The 19236-nt window shown below is 35.0% G+C and overlaps 1 protein-coding gene across 3 annotated transcripts in view; it reads right to left on the bottom strand.

The window, feature by feature from the left end:
- Positions 1–3283: 3283 nt before the first annotated feature.
- dipk2ab (divergent protein kinase domain 2Ab) overlaps positions 3284–19236 on the bottom strand; it is a 35787-nt gene continuing 19834 nt past the window's right edge. For all 3 annotated transcript variants that reach the window (XM_051098483.1, XM_051098485.1, XM_051098484.1), the window contains 2 exons: positions 14634–14937; positions 3284–5246 (listed from right to left, as the gene is read on the bottom strand). In XM_051098483.1, coding sequence (XP_050954440.1) covers positions 4915–5246; positions 14634–14937 — 636 coding nt within the window. In that variant the 3' untranslated portion in view covers positions 3284–4914. The remainder of the gene's footprint in view (positions 5247–14633; positions 14938–19236) is intronic.

Here is a 19236-nt window from a genome sequence, read left to right as displayed (position 1 = left end):
CAAGATTCTTGCCCTGGAAATCCCGGTTCATTTTGGCCAACCACAAACGTCTTTTGTTCCTCTGACAGTTTTTTGCACTCTTCCCCTTGATTTGTTATAACCTTTGGCAGTTTATAGTACTCCAAATGTTTTTCTGACCTATCAGTACAACCTAAAACATGACACTAATCGACCACTTTCAACAGAAATAATCAGCAAAATATGCGATTTTCATTCGTTTCAGTGGCATTGTTTACATTCCATGCCGCCAATATGGCGGATTGATGATGATTGATGATCATGGTAGAGGTGAAGACCTTGGCATCTCCCAAAAAAAAACAAGACCATCTTGTCCATTTCAAAATCTCTTCAGGGACTTTTTGTCAACTCTTTTATGAGTACTGTGAATTAGGACACACTACCCTTAACACAAACTGTTCTTTGCTACTATATAATAAGGAAGTTTGAGATTTTGGATGTAGCCAAGCTCTAATTGCATCACATTTAGGCAGTACACAGTGTAACATCAGCAGATGGTACCCTTAGAGAGGACCGTGCACACTTTCCATTTCAAATCTTAAAACATGCATTAAACAAGAAGTCCATGCATAAAATGAAGTTCCAAACATAGGTTCGGGAGGAGCCTAATCATTCAGTCCTGTCAATCATCATTACGAGCCTATATAAGCAGCTCTCATGGCACCGTCCCAGCGTCAGTTCTTCCGGCATCCTTCCACCTCCCCTTCTCCTCCTCTGTTTCTGTTATTCTCCCTCTAGGTAATATCACAATGGGGGGTTGAACTCTGCGCTCGACGCCTCGGGTTCGAGCCTCCATTAAGGACAGCAAGCCAAGTTTGTTTACCGTTGCCCATCAGGACTGGATGGGCAGGCGAACTTGTGAAGCAAAAAACTAGTGAGCCACCTACCTGGACAACATTTGAAGGCATCACAGAAGTGTTCCCAAAGTGCAGTGGCAATCCAAACAATAGGCAGAAACATTATCCTGCCTTAAACAATGACTTTGCTGCATTCAAAATGATATAGTTCAAGGCTATATAGTGTATTTAGTGAAGCACTCACTTACTACTGCGTTCTCTCCAGAGATGGGAAGTAACGAAGTGCACATACTTTGTTACTGTACTTAAGTAGATGTTTCTGGTATCAGTACTTTACTTCCATATTTATTTTTCTCACTACTTTTTACTTTTACTCTGTACTTTCTACTTCTTACATTTTCAAACCAGGATCATTACTTTAGTTTTAACCAGCATTTGGTGGACCACCATTCGATAACAAATCTCTTATAAATCATGGATCAGTTCTTGACTGGCAACGCGATTCGGCTGGCGCGCTCCTCGTCTCCACCAAATGGTTTTATCAGAGTAATAATTGCAAGTGACTCGAGAATGGAGTGGAAGCACCCGGGTGGATCATAGAGGCAAAACTACTGACCTGTTCAGGAATTCAAGTGCAGGTCAGGTTTCATCTGTAACAGGCTGCTAAGAGTTGCTAGCAGTTTAATGCTTAACTAAGACAAAACTACAGCAGTAGTACTCTAAACAAAACTAAACTTAAAATTACTATCATCACTCAAAATACTCTATGCTGATGGACATCATTATTATCTGCTGTAAAGGTACAGTAGTAATTTAGCAAACAAATGTTATAAAACATTGTTTTATAACACGTTCAGAGGGAGCTAGGGCAGATAATACAAACCTTACGAAAATTACAACCATGGTTACTTAAACCATGGTAACCACAAAGGAACCATGGTTTTGTTACACTAACCAAAGTCTAACCATGAGATGTGTAGTAAAACTATGGTTGTAGTTAAACTAAAACAGATTGTAATCAATCCGACAAAAGACAAACAAAAAAAAAAAAAAAACATGGTAACCTTACTTTTACTGTAATAAACCATGGTTAATTCTGGTAACAGAAAAATATGACTCTTAATAATGCATTAACATGATCAGTATTAGGATTTTTCTGTAAAAATATTGTCATGATGTAATCATTATTGTACTAATTTTGACATTTAGGTAATTTAGAAAATAATATTTTGTCAAATCTATAGTATTCAAGCCATTTTAAGAAAAAAAAAAAAAAAAAAACCTGGTCATAATATGATACTTTAAATTGAACTTAAATAAAACTGTCACTGTAAATAGAATGTAATGAGGTAGTTGTTTTGCAACAAGCTGGAGACAGTTCTGCTTATAACAGTAAATGGTGACAGTGACAGGTACAAGAAAATTAGTAAAAAAAAAAAAAAAAAAAAAAAATATAAAAAAAAAATTTTCCAAAAGGAAACGTGAGATGCAGAGAGATATCATGGAAAATGAAGAGACTGAAAAGGAAATGGGGAAATGAAGGTGCAGTTCAAGAGAGATGCCTTTTTCTTATTCTGCACAGCCCCAGCCTAAGGTTTTAAACATTTATTTGAAATGGCCATACAAAAAAAAAAAAAAGGGTTGTTCATGGTTTCAGAATTTTTTTTATATTGTATTAATGTGTCAATATAATGTGTGGTCCAGTTACCAGCATGACACTAAAACAGGTAGTAGTAATGGGTACTTTTTACTTAAGTACATGTCTGAGCCCATACTTCTTTGCTTTAACTTAAGTAAAAAAGTGTGGTCAGTTCTTCTACTTTTACCAGAGTATTTTTAAACATGAGTATCTGTACTTCTACTTGAGTGAAGGATGTGTACTTTTGCCCTCTCTGTTTCTTTCAGTATGCACGTGTATAGAAACAAAAACCAAGCCAGCTCACTATTGAACAGAGCTTAAATGTCCCTCATTTGACCCTCACATGAATGTGTCAGTAAAGACACTCACATCTGTTCCTAGATACATTAATCTCATATCAGTTTTCCTTATGTATTGTTACAGCTCATATTAGTGGCGATATTTAGTAACTACACTAGCGAGTAGATTGAGTTACCTTAATAAGTGCAGAAAAATGCCAGAATGATTGTGAGCAATAGTGCTTGTGTACAAACTATAAAATAAATGACTTTTAATGCAGTGACATGAAAAATAATTGAGACAACAGACACTGGAAGTATATATATATAGTCATTTATATATATTCATTTATTCATTGATATTTAAACAGACTAAAAAGTTGTAAATACAACTTCTGAATGAAAGGCACAGTAAAATCAGACACAGCTGATATAATACTCAACTGAAATAGAAGTACAGTACAAAAGCGGACAGTTGTTTATGCACGCAAAAAATCTCTCACGTGCCAACACCTAAAGAGAGGCCATCCGGTCACCGGTTTAGATTTGACAAGAGCAGAGGGATCTTCACGGATAATGGCTGATGGACACTTATTGCTTTGACTTTGACTGGCCAGAACCCAAACATGGAAATAAAAAGATTAAAATCTTAATTCATTTCATTCATTTGCACTGGCAGAAACATCAAGTAGAAAAGTGATTAGCTAGCTTTCAAAATCCAGGCTCAATGGAGTGATGCTGTCAGTCAAGCGCTAGCGTACTTCATTATCTAACGCATACTCATTAGCATACTGATCTAATTCATTGGTCCACCAAGTGCAAAATCAAACCAGGGAAGGGGAGGGGGGGGGGGGAACAGCAGGCTGATGGCTCAAAGTTAAATGATCTTAAGTGTTAGAGACGTTTAATTAAATTTTGATTAATTCAATTGCAGAGCTGTGAAATTGAAATGTTAAGATGGATTTTAAAGATAGAAAGTTCCATTTCAACCTGTGCGGATGCACGTTTGCACGTCGAGGAGCTTGATAGTGCCGCATCATGCCATGTGCCGGTACATTATTTATAGTTAACGGCCAATTAGAGACCTGGACCCCGCTCTGATTTAATAGCGCTACGTAATTTGGATTCATTGTGGCCGTCTCTCTGGACTTTGCTTGATTAATACAAACACAAATCTTCGTAACAAGTCTAACCACATTCATGAATCTGCTCCGGGGTGGTTTGACTATGCTCGTTTTTAGGCTCTGCCCTTTTCATTCAGAGGTTTGAGTTACACAGAACCAGACTCTTTGGTATATGCAAAGCAATTCCAACTCATTTCCCCTCTCCAATCTGCTCTAATTATGTACAGACTTCCACATCCTCTCTACCATCTCAAAATTATGCTTTACGCCAAACTCATTCTTCCTGGAATGTAAGTGAATCAATTAAGCACAAGACGTTCGCTGAAAAGTTTTGGACAGAGTTAAAGGGATAGTTTCCCAAAAAATGAAAATTCTGTCATTAATTACTCACCCAAACCCGTGAGACCTTTGCTCATTTTCAGAGCACAAATAAAGACATTTTTGATGAAGTTCGAAAGCTTTCCGACCCTGCATAGACAGCAACTACCACATTCAAGGCCCAGAAAGGTAGTAAGGACATTGTTAAAATAGTCCATGACATCGGTGGTGCAACCAAAGACTGACACGGAATAGTCATTATTTTGTTTGAGTGCTTGAATGTGGTAATGCGTTGCTGTTCATGCAGGGTCAAAATATCTTAATTTGTGTTCTGAAGGTCAAAGGTCTTACTGGTTTGGAACAACATAAGGGTGAGTAATTATTTTTTCTGTAAACTATCCCTTTAATGCTTGTGTACTACCACTCCCAGCTGCCTTTCGTAGCGTCGCAATTTTGCAGGTAAACCTCCAGCGGAAAACCAGAGGACGCTGACAATGGTGACGCAACCACTGCCTTTATCGCAAAACAAATCATTTAATAAAAGCAATGAACTCAAGACATTTCAATAATTTAAAAATCAACGCAAGCGAAACAAAATGTACACATAACGGATTGTAGTGAAGGACGATTGGTCTGAGATAAAGTCACAAAACGTTGTCAGACCTTCTAACGGGGATCCCCAAACCCTGAAGATGTCGTCGGACGTTGATGGGTGAACGTTGAGCGTATGTGGGCGGTCATTACCTAGCGGTACCACTTAGCTGGGTTAAGTACTCGCGCAGTTCTTTAGCTGCCTGGAAGCGGCCGTACCGCTTTTTAGGGTTGGCGCATTCGTCCAACAGGGCTTCAAGCTGGCCGTCTTTGGCTATGTGTGGCGGGGGGTCGTGAAGAAGTCCGCCGGAGCTGCCCCGCCACATAGCATATCGTGAAAGCAGATTCTGACAGATGGCGTAATAGTTGTGGTCCACTGTGACCCGTGAGCATAACATGTCTTTAGAGAAGGAGAGACAGGCCTCCTTGTCGCACTCCTCAAACTTGCTCTCGTACCAGATGTCGTAGTTCTCTGGCTTATCTGCAGGAAGATGACAGAAACAAGAGTAAATATGCAGTAGTTGATGAAAATGTACCATAGACAAACAGAATTTGCTCTTTCATGATTTGACTATGACAAGATTCAAAATGCATTTGAGTGAATGGCGTGATGCGTTTTTATTGTAAAACGAATACAAAAAATGCAATTAAAAAATGACTTGACACACCTCTTCTTGGACCAACGTTTGTAATCTCTAAATTAAATCATGTCATTTTGACATTTAAAAAACAGAACAGTCCTAATATCACAATGGAGGTTAAAAAAAATTAAATTAAATAAATTTTTTTTACTTTTTTTAAATTTTTCTTTTGGACTAGCTAATAGCAGCTAGTCTGCTATTAATTTGCTGCAGCATGACAAAAAAACAATATACACAATGTGGCAACATTCTGTCTTGCGTTGTTTTGTTTTTTTCACAATATATATATAATTAACTGTGTTTTAGGTTTGAAATTTCTTAAAACAAAAATTGGCCAGTATTTTTCATTTTTAAATGGAAAACATCATCTTTTTATAAATCATGTTTGGACACACTCATTCAGTCTGAGCACAGTGAAAATATCAGTCGATGGACCAAGAGAGCAATTTGTGACTTAGAAATAGCACAGAAGCAATCAGGTGGACATTTCTGAAGTACAGCATGTTCCTTCCTTAATAAAGGGACACAAATTGGCCTGTTTCTCTACCCAGAACACCGATCCATACAACCTTCATCTTCACACTTTTTTTTCCAGGACCTGGCAACCGCTGCAAATAAATAACAATCTCTATGATGGGGAACTCTTTGGAGTTGCATTAATGATCAAATTGATTAGAGTGAAACAACCCAGGAGATGCCAACCCCTAATCATGTCTGAGAAACTCGCTGCACTCCGGCCCCTGTCCTTCCTCAACTCCAATGACTCAATCTGTGTTTCCGGCGTCAGGCTCTGCCTCAGGCCCCCAGACCATCGCACAAACTCAATCATCGCTCAACGCAGATCTGCAGATGCTGAGAGCCAAGGTGAAGGAGATGTCATTTACTCTGGTAGATGTCTGTGTGACTGATGTGTGATCAGGCTCTGTCTTAGCTCTAATGCACAGATCTGTTACATACGTCTTTGCTGCAACATCAAGACATATGAGAGAAAGAAATGTGCAGATGCAGGTCTGTGTCTTTGCGCAAGTGCATACAGGTTTAATAACCATGAAAGACCAAGTTCTTAACGGCTTATTGTCATACATATAAAACTCAGTATTTGTTCAATATCTGTAGCATGCAGATAATTAGCTCAGATTTTTTTTCTGTTGATTTTTTTTTTTTCTCTTTGCATGAACACTCCTACATTTGAAGCCTAGCAAGCAGGCATGCGGCACCAAATTTATATTATACACAGATGTAGCCACAAGCAGCAATACTTAAAAGTTAAAGCATACAAAAAATGGACAATAATTATTACAATGTTCGCATATATTCTGCGGATGCTGAGGATGCAGTGCCTCGGGTTAATTTTATAGTGCTCCCTAGTACTGGAAGTTAATTAAATTTGCAATGCCCAGATGTGTCCAAGATTTTTTTTTTTCTTTCGGTCAGAGGCAAGTCTAGACGACACATTTTATGCAAACTGGACAAACTGTTATTCCCTCATTTTCATGCTGAGGACTAATGCGACAGCATAAAGTTTAAGTTTTACGTTTAATTTATTTTAATTTAATCATTTTATGTTTAACACAAACCACATTGAAAACTCAATTATATAGTCAGAATTGCAAAATATAACCTCACAAATCTAAGAAATTAAGTCAAGAATTGCAAAATATAAACTTGCAATTAAAAAGGGTAATTGCAACATTTCTTTCTTGCAATTGCAAGTTTAGAATTCTGGGGGGAAAAGTCAGAATTGCAAGATATAAACTAAATTCTGAGAAATAAAGTCAGAAATATATATATTTTTTTTTATTATTAACACAAACCACATTGAAATGGTCCATTCTCATTTGTTAATATTTATTAAAAATGTTTTATTAAGCTGTATTTTTTTAAGCTGTGTAAATTTTAAGATGTATAAGTTCCTTTTTTGTCATTTTTCTACATAAATGTCATTTTTCTACATTTTTTCTATATTGCAAAATATAGATATAAACTCACAACTACTAATTTTAAAGTCAGAATTGCAAAATTTAATTTTGCAATAATAATTTATTTTGTAAATTATATATATATTTTTTTTCTAAAAAAAAAATAAGTCAGGTATATTTATTTTATTTTATTGTAACACAAACCGCATTGAAACCGCATTTTTCTACATCAATGTTTACTTAATTGAAACATATATGAAACCTATATGCTAATATTTAATTGCATTATTTACTTAATTATTGATTATTGTAAAATTGAAAATTCAACAGATCACAAAGAAGACCATGTCAAAGATGTTGTCTACAGACACTGAGTTTTATTTAACCTCAATCATTTTTCAAAAAAAAAAAAAAAAAAAAAAAAAAAAAGCAAATTTTAGTCTATTGTGTCCCACATGTCAAAATATACTGTAAAGCTTAATCTATAGAAAATTTTACACTACTCTATTATATATTCAAGTGAATTCAGGTCCTCATCCTCTGAATGTCCTCCCTCTTTTCCCTTCTCTTTTGTGTCTTGTCTTTACAAACACATCATCCTAATCTGTGCTGTATTACATCTGGACAAGACATCCGCCCATTGCAAGGGTGGAAGGAAGCTACTTGATCATCTTTAGCAGGACGGAGAGACAAATGTGATTGTGAGCGTCAGTGGAGCGGAGCCGTGCTCCAGATCGAAATTCATTTTAGGTTGTGGCTTTCCCTGCGTCGTTGGTCTAGACAAACATTCTGTATCCAAGGCTTGTGCTGGGCTCTCTCCAAAGCACTGCAGATAATTTCATTACGGAGCTGCAGATCAATGTTGCTTTGTTCTCTTTAAATACTGCACTGGTGAACTTGCAGCCTAATTGACTGGCCTTTTGTACCATCAGTTGTTCATAACAAAGGGTCTTTTTGGTCCTAATCTATTTGCACAGTTGTCGAAATGTGTTTCTACGTCAAAATCTTGATGTAATGCAAAACTTCCTGTCAAGTCCGATTACAATGGCTGCTATTCATTAACCAACTGTACATACACACATGCATAAAATCAAGATTCATCAGTCAGCTTGCAATCAAACTGATTCAAAATTTGTATAAAACACAAGAACCAACAATAACCATACAAATATAAAGAACCAAATGTAAATAAATACATCAACAAATAATAAAACTACAGAAGGACGGACGAACGGGCGGATAAATATAAACTGGATGGATGGATGAATGGTTGAATAAATATAAATAAGAGATACATATAAATTCATATAAATGATGGATGGATGGATGGGTTAATAAATTCATATAAATTATGGATGCATTGATAATTATAAATGATGAATATATGGATAAAGAAATATAAATATTGGATGTATAGTGGGAATTAAATTAAATACACCAAACTATGGAAGCCCATTTTAGCTACCGAATAAAAAATAAAAAAGGGTAATTGCAACTTTTTGTTACAATTCTGACTTTTTTTCCCCTCACAATTGTCAGTTTACATCTTGCAATTCTGACGTTTTTCCTCAGAATTGTAATATATAAATTTGCATTAAAAAAGGGTAATTGCGACATCACAATTGCGAGTATATATCACAATCCTGAAAAAAAAAAAAAAAAAGTCAGAATAAATTTGCAATTGTGAACTATAAAGTCAGAATTGTGAGATAAAAAGTCAAAACTACCTTTTTTATTGCAAGTTTGTATATCAGAGTTCTGATTTCTTTTTTCTTTTTTTTTTTCTCAGAATTGTGAGATATAAACTCAGAATTGCAAGTTATAACATCCAGTCAGTTTTCTCTCGCAACTGCAAGTTTACATCACACAATTCTTAGAAAGAAAGTCAGAATTACGAGATATAAACTTGCAACTGTGAATTTTAAAGTCAGAATCGTGTGATATAAAAGTTAAAATTGCGGAATATAAACTCACAATTCTGAAAAATTAAGTTAGGATTGTATGATGAAAAAGTTTTTTTTTGGTTTTTCTCAGAATTGTGAGATATAAACTCTGAATAGCAAGTTATAATGTCCAATTCAGAGGGGGTATTTTCTGTCTTATATTTTCTCAGAATTGCAAGTTTATACATCTCACAATTCTGACTTAAAGGAGAAGTCCACTTTCAGAACAAAAATTTACAGGTAATGTACTCACTCCCTTGTTATTCAAGATGTTCATGTCTTTCTATCTTCTGTCGTAAAGAAATTGTTTTTGAGGAAAACATTTCAGGATTTGTCTCCATATAGCGGACTTCAATGGTGCCCCCAATCATATAACTTCAAATGCTTGTCTTATCTAGCTCTGTGTATTCCGGTTCAAGAAAGTTAGGGTATGTAAAACTCCCATCTCATTTTCTCCAACTTCAGAATCATCCTACATCACTGCAGAAGTACTGACTGAGAGAAAGACATGAACATCTTGGATAGCAAGTGAGTAAATTATCTGTAAATTTTTGTTCTGGAAGTGAACTTCTCCTGTAATAATTCGTAATTGCAAGTTTAAATCTCCCAACTCCGACTTTTTTCTTGCAATTGCAAGTTTATATCACAATTCTGAAAAAGTCAGAATTGTGAGACAAACTTGCAGTTGCGAATTTTAAAGTCAGAATTGTGTGATATAAACTCGCAACTGCAAATTATAAAGTCAGATCTGCGACATATAAACAAAATTCTGAGAAATGAAGTCTTGCAAGATATAAACGTAATAAAAAAAAGTGAAATTACAATTTTTTTATTTTCTCGCAATTGCGAGTTTATATCATACAATTCTAACTAACACTACCGTTCAAAAGTTTGGGGTCAGTACATTTTTATTGTTTCTTTTTTTTTTTTTTTAAGAAATTAATACTATTCACCAAGGATGTATTAAGTTAATAATTAAAAGTTTATTAAAAGTTAATAATAAATAATTTACATTGTTATAAAATATTTATATTTTGAATAAACACTGTACTTTTTAAACTTGTTATTCATGAAAGAAAAAAAAAAAAAAAAAAAAAAATCACAGGTTCCAAAAAATATTTGATATTATCCAACATTAATCATTCTTATAATAAATCTGCATATTAGAATGATTTCTGAAGGATTATGTGACACTTAAGACTGAAGTAACAGCTGATAAAAATTCAGCTTTTCAACACAGGAATAAATTATATTTTAAAGTATGTTAAAATAAAAAACATTATTTTATATTGTAAAAACATTTTGCAATATTACTGTTTTTTTTTCTATATTTTTAATCTAATAAATGCAGCCTTGATGAGCATAAAAGACTTCTTTAAAGACTATTACAAGTCTTATTGACCCCAAACTTTTGAACGGTAGTGTAATTCATAACTGCAAATTAATATCATGCAATTCTGAGGGAAAAAAGAAGTCAGAATTGTTTGATATAAACTTGCAATTGTGAGAAAAAAGAATTTTGAGATAAAGTCGCAACTAGCCTTTTTTATTGCAAGTTTGTATATCAGAATTCTGACTTTTTTCTCACAATTGCGAGTTCATATATCTCACAATTCTGGTGTAATAATTTGTAATTGCAAGTTTAAATCTCTCAACTCTACGTTTTCTCACAATTCAAAGTTTATGTCACACAATTTTAGGAAAGTCTGTTAAAATTGCGAGACAAAAAGTCGCAATTACATTTTTTTTATTTGTTTTATCAAGTGGCGGAAATGAAATTCCATACCAAAGTGCTAAACAAAATCAACAAACAAAACCATTTAAATGTACAAATAAATAAACAAAAATGAACATAACATTTGAACAAAGAAATAATTAAAACAAACCATACCATGGAACTTTAATAAAACTATGAATTAATTGGATTAATTAATTTTTTTTAAATTATGAAAATCATTATATCTTGACCTGGGATAGATTCTCCTTAAAAATTCAACAGATCTGTTGTTTGGAGTTTGTTTTTCGACTTCTTTTGAGAATAGCACTAGTGTCTGTAAAGATCTTTGATGATGAATGGCTGTACAGAAGATGGTGTGCAACAAGCCCTTACATGGAGATCATCTGGGTGTGTATTATGCTCCTCGCCCATAGTCCAGAATAATCCAAATTCATTAACAACTAGGTGTCTAACCAGTCTAAGAAATTAACATGCATACACACCTGTTGTGAATCCAGTGGACATTTAGCATGAGAATGCTTTTGACTCACATAATTATGAAACTTAAAGGTAATTATTTGTGAATGAAACCCAACATCCTTAAGCTTGCTTGTAAAAACAGTGTCTAGCTTTAGTATTCCTTCAAAGCTGAGCTAAAACAATTTAAATTCATCCTAGCGGAGCTGTTTGACTGGTAAAAGGGGACACCCTCCCCTCGAGGGCTCGCTCCCACTTCAATGACAGAGCTTCTTCTGTGAGGCTTTTGGCACTGTGACAAGTCGCCATTGAAGAAAGACCCGACTGGCGTCACTCTGTCCTCACGTGTAAGTCTCTCGCGCAACCGCCCGCACATAGACACATATTCTATCTGAGGCTTTCAGGAACAAACCTTGTTCTCTGAATAGTGTTCTATCTGATGTTGGGTATCTCCCCTGAGATTCTGGGCACAAAACACAAAGGTACAACACACAATGTCTCAGTACGCTGGTGACGCACTCGATTCTGATGTGCTGGGTGTGTATATAAAAAAAAAAACAAAAACAAAAAAAAACTCTCTGCAGCATTCAGAGTTCTGAAGTTGTTTATCAGGATATGTATGTATATATATATATATATATATATACACACTTTACTTTTATATAGTTTTACTTTTAATGTATTCATTCATGGGGTTTTACGACTTTAATGGATTGGACAGTGAATAAAATGGAAAGTAAATGGAGAAAGAGAGACAGAGGAGAGATGAGGTCAGGAAATGACACCGGAGTTCACACAAACACACCTGCTCCAGCACACATACTACTGCTGCATTAAAGCTTCTCTGAACATCATACCCTTATATTTATGCAGATGTACGTGGTTTGATCTTATAGAATATTAAGCCTTCAAAATTGTGATATGATGAAATTTTGCCAGAAGGAAGATACAATTTATTACATTGCTTTTATTTATTTATTTTATTTTTTAATATATATATATATATATATATATATATATATATATATATATATTATTTTTTTCATTTTTAAATTTAGTCAAAGTTTTACTAATTGCCTTTGTCATTTTCCTTTATTTATATTTAGATTTTTTAAAAACATTTTATTTTAGTTAATTTCCAAGACAACATCTCTCGTTTCTCATTTATTTTATTTTATTTTTCAATATTTTTTTTTTTTTTATTTTTCATTTTTAAATTTAGTCCAAGTTTTACTGGTAGTTTTAAGTTTTATTTAACAATAACACCAATGTTCCAAACCTGTATGTATGTATGTATGTATGTATGTATGTACGTATATTTTATTTTATAATGTGGAACACAAAAGGTGATATTTTGAAAATTGTCTGCTGTAGTTATTTTGGAATTGGAACCTACTGACTTCCTTTGTTAGCGCAAAAACTATTAAAGGAGTCCACTTCCAGAACAAAAATTTACAGATAATGTACTCACCCCCTTGTCATCCAAGATGTTCATGTCTTTCTTTCTTCAGTCGTAAACAAATTACATTTTACAAATAAAAATGTTTTTTTTGAGGAAAACATTTTTCTCCATATAATGGACTGTTATGGTGCCCTGAGTTTGAACTTCCAAAATGCAGTTTAAATGTGGCTACAAACGATCCTACATGCAGTTGTAAATGATCTCAGCTGAAGAAGAACGATCTTATCTAGCGAAACGATAGGTTATTTTATTAAAAAATTAAATTAAATTATTTTAAATCTCAAACACTCGTCTTGTCTTGCTCTGCCTGAGCTCTGTATATTCTGGTTCAAGACAGTTAGGGTATGCTGAAAAACTCCAATCATATTTTCTCCCTCAACTTCAGAAAACATTTCAAAAACATCCTACATCGCTGCAGAAGTACCAACCCAGTCTTTGCAAAGTGAACAAAAAAGGTAAAACAGCGATGTCGGACGATTTTGAAGTTGAGGGAGAACACGAGATGGGAATTTTTCGACATACTCTAACTGTCATGAACCGGGAAGAAAAAAAACAAAAAAAAACAAAAAAACAAAAAAACATAGTTCAGGCAGAGCAAGACAAGACGAGCGTTTGACATTAAAAAATATGTAAATTGTATTATTTTTATGAAAATATCCAATCGCTAGATAAGACCCTTCTTCCTCAGCTGGGATCGTTTACAACCACATTCGGGATCGTTTGAAGCCGCATTTAAACAACATTTTGGAAGTTCAAACTCGGGGAACCATAGCCAGTCCATTATATGGAGATAATTCCTGAAATGTTTTCCTTAAAAAACATTATATACGACTGAAGAAAGAAAAACAAGAACATCTTGGATGACAAGGGGGTGAGTACATTATCTGTAAATTGTTCTGGAAGTGGACTTCTCCTTTAACCCTTTGTGTGTGTGTGTTTGTGTGTGTGCGCGTGTTCTACAGAATAAAGCGAATCATACAGGTGAGTAAATGACATTTAATGATTTATTATTAATTTCTAATTTAATAATAGTTATCCATGTGCATGTGCCAAACATGTCTTAGTAGTAGGATTTAGTCTTCTGAAGTCATATGACTATATAAGGTTTATGAGAGAAGCACTACTACCTGGTTCATAAAAGCTAAAAAAAAAAAAAAAAAAAAAAAAAAAAAAAAAGAAAAAAGAAAAAAAGAAAAGGTTGTTTTGAGTCTCTTTTCAATCGGTTTCAAAGAATCGCTCAGAGGGTGCATTCCCCTAAACTTTTTTAGCCAACTATAGTCACACGTTCCTTCATTACCAACCAGAGGCTGTGCTAGACTTCAACACTGTCTGTCATTTTCATTTTTAATCATGATCATATGATCACATATTATTCATGCAATGGCAGTAAATTCACAATTTGATTCACCCTAATTCTTCTTTTTCTTTCTCTAAAATTAAACTGCTTTTATACATCTAGAAATTCTTCCAGCTCTTCATCAACTCACAAATTAACCTATGTAGTTAATTTGTGAACTCCATATTATGAAACTGTATTAATTCATATAACTACCATATTATGAATTAAATTTTTGGGTGAATGGTTGGTTTAACATCAGTTCAAATGAGCAAATTTGTGTGTATGCCGTTGTCACTATGGTAAATCAAACACTGTGAGTACAGACTGAGATTTACTGTACATGCAGGAAACAAGCAATCTATTTACTTACTCTGTTTGATCAACCTCTTGTCGGCCACCACAACATTCTCCGCATCCACCACAATGACCTTCCCGTCCCGCGGGCCCACGGCGAAGTTATCGAAGCTGACGTCCAGCAGATAGAGAGCAAAGTCGAAGTCATTGTTAGTAAGCTGCTCCGCGATGTCCATTAATTGCTTGGCCAGGTCTACTCTCTTTTCCCAGGGAGCATTGAAGAAACTCCACAGCTCCTCGCCCACGTAGTTCACCGCCACCATTCGCCCGCAAGCACCCAGGTACTTCGCAAATGGCCAGCCTTCGTCGGACGGGAAACTCTGCGAAGAGCACACAAGGGAACGATTTGGAGTTTATGTTCAATAAAAGTTAAAAGACCCTACTGAGCGAGTTTTGAAATTCCCATCGTACTCCTCCCCCAAACATCCAGTTGAAATGAAAACGTTTCTTCGGCCAAACTAAGTTGGCTACTCCATGTGAACTTCAAATACCTTCGTAGAATAACAGTAAATTGGACTACGGGGAATTGTGATTGGTTTCAACGCTGACGGTGGTGCTTCTGGTGTCCAGACGTCGAATTGAAATGTTTTGAGATGAAAGCTAACAGCTCTGGTAGGAGGGCTACTTCAAGAGGGGGAAAAGCACAACATCAATTGCATGCAAAACAGCAGGTTATTATTTTAATATGATGCTTGTTTTGTCTGACTCACATAGAGGCAGGAAATTTGTGGATGCTGGGGAGGCATCTGTCAGTTGTGACTTTACTTTGCTAGCCTCTTCAGATACACACAAATGAGGCAAGTAAAGCAGCTGCACCCCAGCAACTGGGTTGGTCTCTCAGGGCCTTGAGTGGGCACGTCTCATTACAGCTTCTCTGTCTATTCCATCTACCGCAGCGCGAAAGTGCGGAGTCAATTAGATATGAAAGAGCACAAATTAGAGCAAAATAAAAGGAAAAACCAAATACATTCACTGTCCTGGCCACACAATCTGGTTTATTCAATCAGAGTGCCACTCTATTTTAATGAGTCATTTTTGAAATGCACAAAACCTTCGTCTTGTTTTGCTCCGGGACCTTCCGGCTGATACTCAGCAATAATTTCACCTGCTTCATTTTTCCAAGCTACTCAAATGACTCACACGAGCTTCATTGATATTGACAGACAGCGCTGCGCAAGGGAAAAAGGCGTACTACTGCAATCGGATTCGCTTTTATTTCACAGTCAGAGAAATTTAATAGTCTAGTTTAATCTGCCTCAGAATCTGGTTAAAGTTTAATGCAGTCTCATTAATATTTCACCATACACATATTATTTAAAAACATACAATCAGTAAAAGGACACAGAATAAAACAGCTTCAGTTCAGAGCTTTTTGTTACACACTCTTAAACTGGTAATGTAGAAAGGGAGAACACAAGATGTACATTTAGAGTAGCATGGGGCTAAACTATTTATGCTATTAGTTTTACTGTATTGTTTTACTTTGTAGTAGACATTCCTGCAGTCAGCATGCCAATTGCACGCTCCCTCAAAAGTTGCGACATCTGTGGCATTGTGCTGTGTGATAAATCTGCACATTTTAGAGTGGCCTTTTATTGTGGCCAGCCTAAGGCACACCTGTGCAATAATCATGCTGTCTAATCAGCATCTTGATATGCCACACCTGTGAGATGGATGGATTATCTCGGCAAAGGAGAATTGCTCACTAACACAGATTTCGACAGATTTGTGAACAATATTTGAGAGAAATAGGCCTTTTGTGTACATAGAAAAAGTCTTAGATCTTTGAGTTCAGCTCATGAAAAATGGGGGCAAAAACAAAAGTTTTGCGTTTAGAATTTTGGTCAGTGTAAATTCAAATACTTGAAACAGAAAAAAATAAGCCTCATGTTATTCAACTCAATCAAAAATTCTGCAAAATCACAGCCAATCAGACCACCTTCAATACTGCTCGTTGTGTAGAGGTTTTTCTTCACAAAATGGCAAAAGTGCTAAACATTCATAATTATTTGTCACTTGAATATACTCAACATAATGCAGTCATGACAACACTGTAGCTCAATACTGTACGACCAGTCTTCTGACCCACAAACACATTATAGTGCACTCACACTGTGTTCACAATAACAATGTGACTGTCCCTCATCACCTCTTTGGTGAAAACCCCCGTCCTCATCTTCCTCTCCATCTGTCTTTCTATCAATGGTGTACATGCAGAAGCTAGACGGCTTTGATGTTGCACTAAGCCTTTGACTTTTTAGCCGCAGCCTCTAAGAAGGGACAGATGAGATAAGACTCCAACTATGAGGCCACGCTCCAGTTAGGCCAACAAAATCCAGGCGGTAAACAAAACACACACTCCGTCTAATCAGCGCTAAACCGTGCCAACAATTTCTCCAAATCCAATTTGTTCCAAAGCACTATAAAATGGAGTGTGCAATAACAACAATATTAGCCCACTCTGATATTAGTAATTAGCGTGAGGCAAAGCGGAAGCGGGAATGAAGTCTGTGAGTAAGGCGGTCAATACTCTATAAGAGGACTGGGTCAATCAGCAGCCTCACAGTGCTGCTCACTCCCAGCACACTTCCTGTGTGGGTTTGATCAGAGGCTCTCCAGAAAGAAGGGGGAGAAATCCATGGAGAGGGGAGGAATACACCTCGCAAACCTCAAAGAGAGGGATTTGAATGGAGAAACAGCAGGCCAATCGCTTTTGTGTTGGGCTTTGTTGAAGTCTTTCTCTATTAATGAGGGTTAAGGGTGGCCTTTAGCTAAGAACGGAGGCCCGGAGGCTGTTCGGCATCACTTTTACAGCCACTTTTAAGTAGTTCATACAGAAGCAGCTGTCAGTCTGGGACTCAAAGATGGCAGACTAGGGCTAGTTGACAGAATTGTCAAAATAGTTAATAGTGAATAAGTGTTATATATATATATATATATATATATATATATATATATATATATATATATATATATATATATATATATATATATATACACACACATATATATACACACACATATATATACACATATATATACACATATATATATATATATATATATACACATATATATATATATATATACACACTACCGTTCAAAAGTTTGGGGTTTATTGTTTATTGTTTCTTTTTTTTTTTAGAAATTAATACTTTTATTCACCAATGATGTATTAAGTTAATAATTAAAAGTTTATTAAAAGTTAATAATAAATAATTTACATTGTTATAAAATATTTATATTCTGAATAAACACTGTACTTTTTAAACTTGTTATTAATGAAAGAATCCTGAAAAAAAAAAAAAAAAAAAAAAAAAATCACAGGTTCCAAAAAATATTTGGCAGCACAACTGTTGATATTATCCAACATTGATCATTCTAATAATAAAAACTTTTGAATGGTAGTGTATGTATATATATATATATATATATATATATATATATATAGAAAGTAGGACCATGTAATTAATTTAGTGCTTTAAATTAACCTTCATTAATTGCAGTAATATTATCTAATAGTTTGCAAATCATGGGTAAGTACTTTATTAGTTTATACTTTTAAGTTGTTTAAACTAATTTACTGTTTATCCTGAAAAAAAAAAATATCTGTTAGAATTATGTTATAAATAAAATCAAATTTTAACTAATTTTAAACTTTGCCACTGTTATAATATATAGTATTCAAGAGAGAACAAATATGTGCATCTAAAAAACATGCATTCACAAAATATTCATCATGAGTAAATTCTGAATCCACCCACTACTGGGTGATTTTATAGTCTCCTTAAATGTCTACACAACAAACATTTCAATAATTGGCAAATAATTTAGTAAAAAAAAAAGTATTTAAGCATGTTTTAGTCCATGGAGATCTGACAAATGCTCTGCTTATTTGAAGTTCCCCCAGTGCACTTAAAACTCTAATCCAGTATCCAGGAGTTATTAACGTTACCGATGAGGCGTTGAAGTGGCAAAATAAATTGGAAACTAGGGTCTCATTTAACGTTGACTAAATTCTAATATTAATAAATAGAAGTGCTTGGGTGGAAATCTTTCCCTTTATCTTTTTTTATGAGAGAGAGAGAGAGAGAGAGAGGGGGGGGGGGGGTTAATTGGTGGCATTAAGAACTGCTGAGGGAGCACAACTCCACCTGATTCAGTGCCCACTCAAAATGATCAGTGGAAAATTTCCATTCTTATCCACACAATAACATGCAGCTTTCTTCCTCAGCAGTAATTTGTTTAAAGGAGCCAAATTCTGCATTCGTCTTTTTTTTCCCTGAAATTCACTTAAATGTTTAGCCAAGGTTTCTCATCAAAATACACTGTAAATGACTTTTTCCATTACCCTTACCTGATATGTATCCTTGAAAATAGTCAGGTTATTTTTGCTACTTTTACTATAACATATCAATACGCAAATGATCTCTGTTGTGACTGCTAAATCACACTCACAGAGATACAGATTTAATGAAGAAATAAGTGCAATAGCTTGGCGTGCACTACAGCAGCTCACATTGATGTTTCTGACCTGGAGTAAATTAGACCATCTATTGGCCTATTCAGATTAAACTCATTTCCTCCGAGGAGACTTTGTATGTGAATCTCCTTATTAG

This window comes from Labeo rohita, chromosome 24 (assembly GCF_022985175.1).
Source record: "Labeo rohita strain BAU-BD-2019 chromosome 24, IGBB_LRoh.1.0, whole genome shotgun sequence".
Classification (NCBI taxonomy): Eukaryota; Metazoa; Chordata; class Actinopteri; order Cypriniformes; family Cyprinidae; genus Labeo; species Labeo rohita.
Note: the sequence above shows the minus strand (reverse complement) of the source record. Positions and strands in the feature narration are given on the sequence as shown.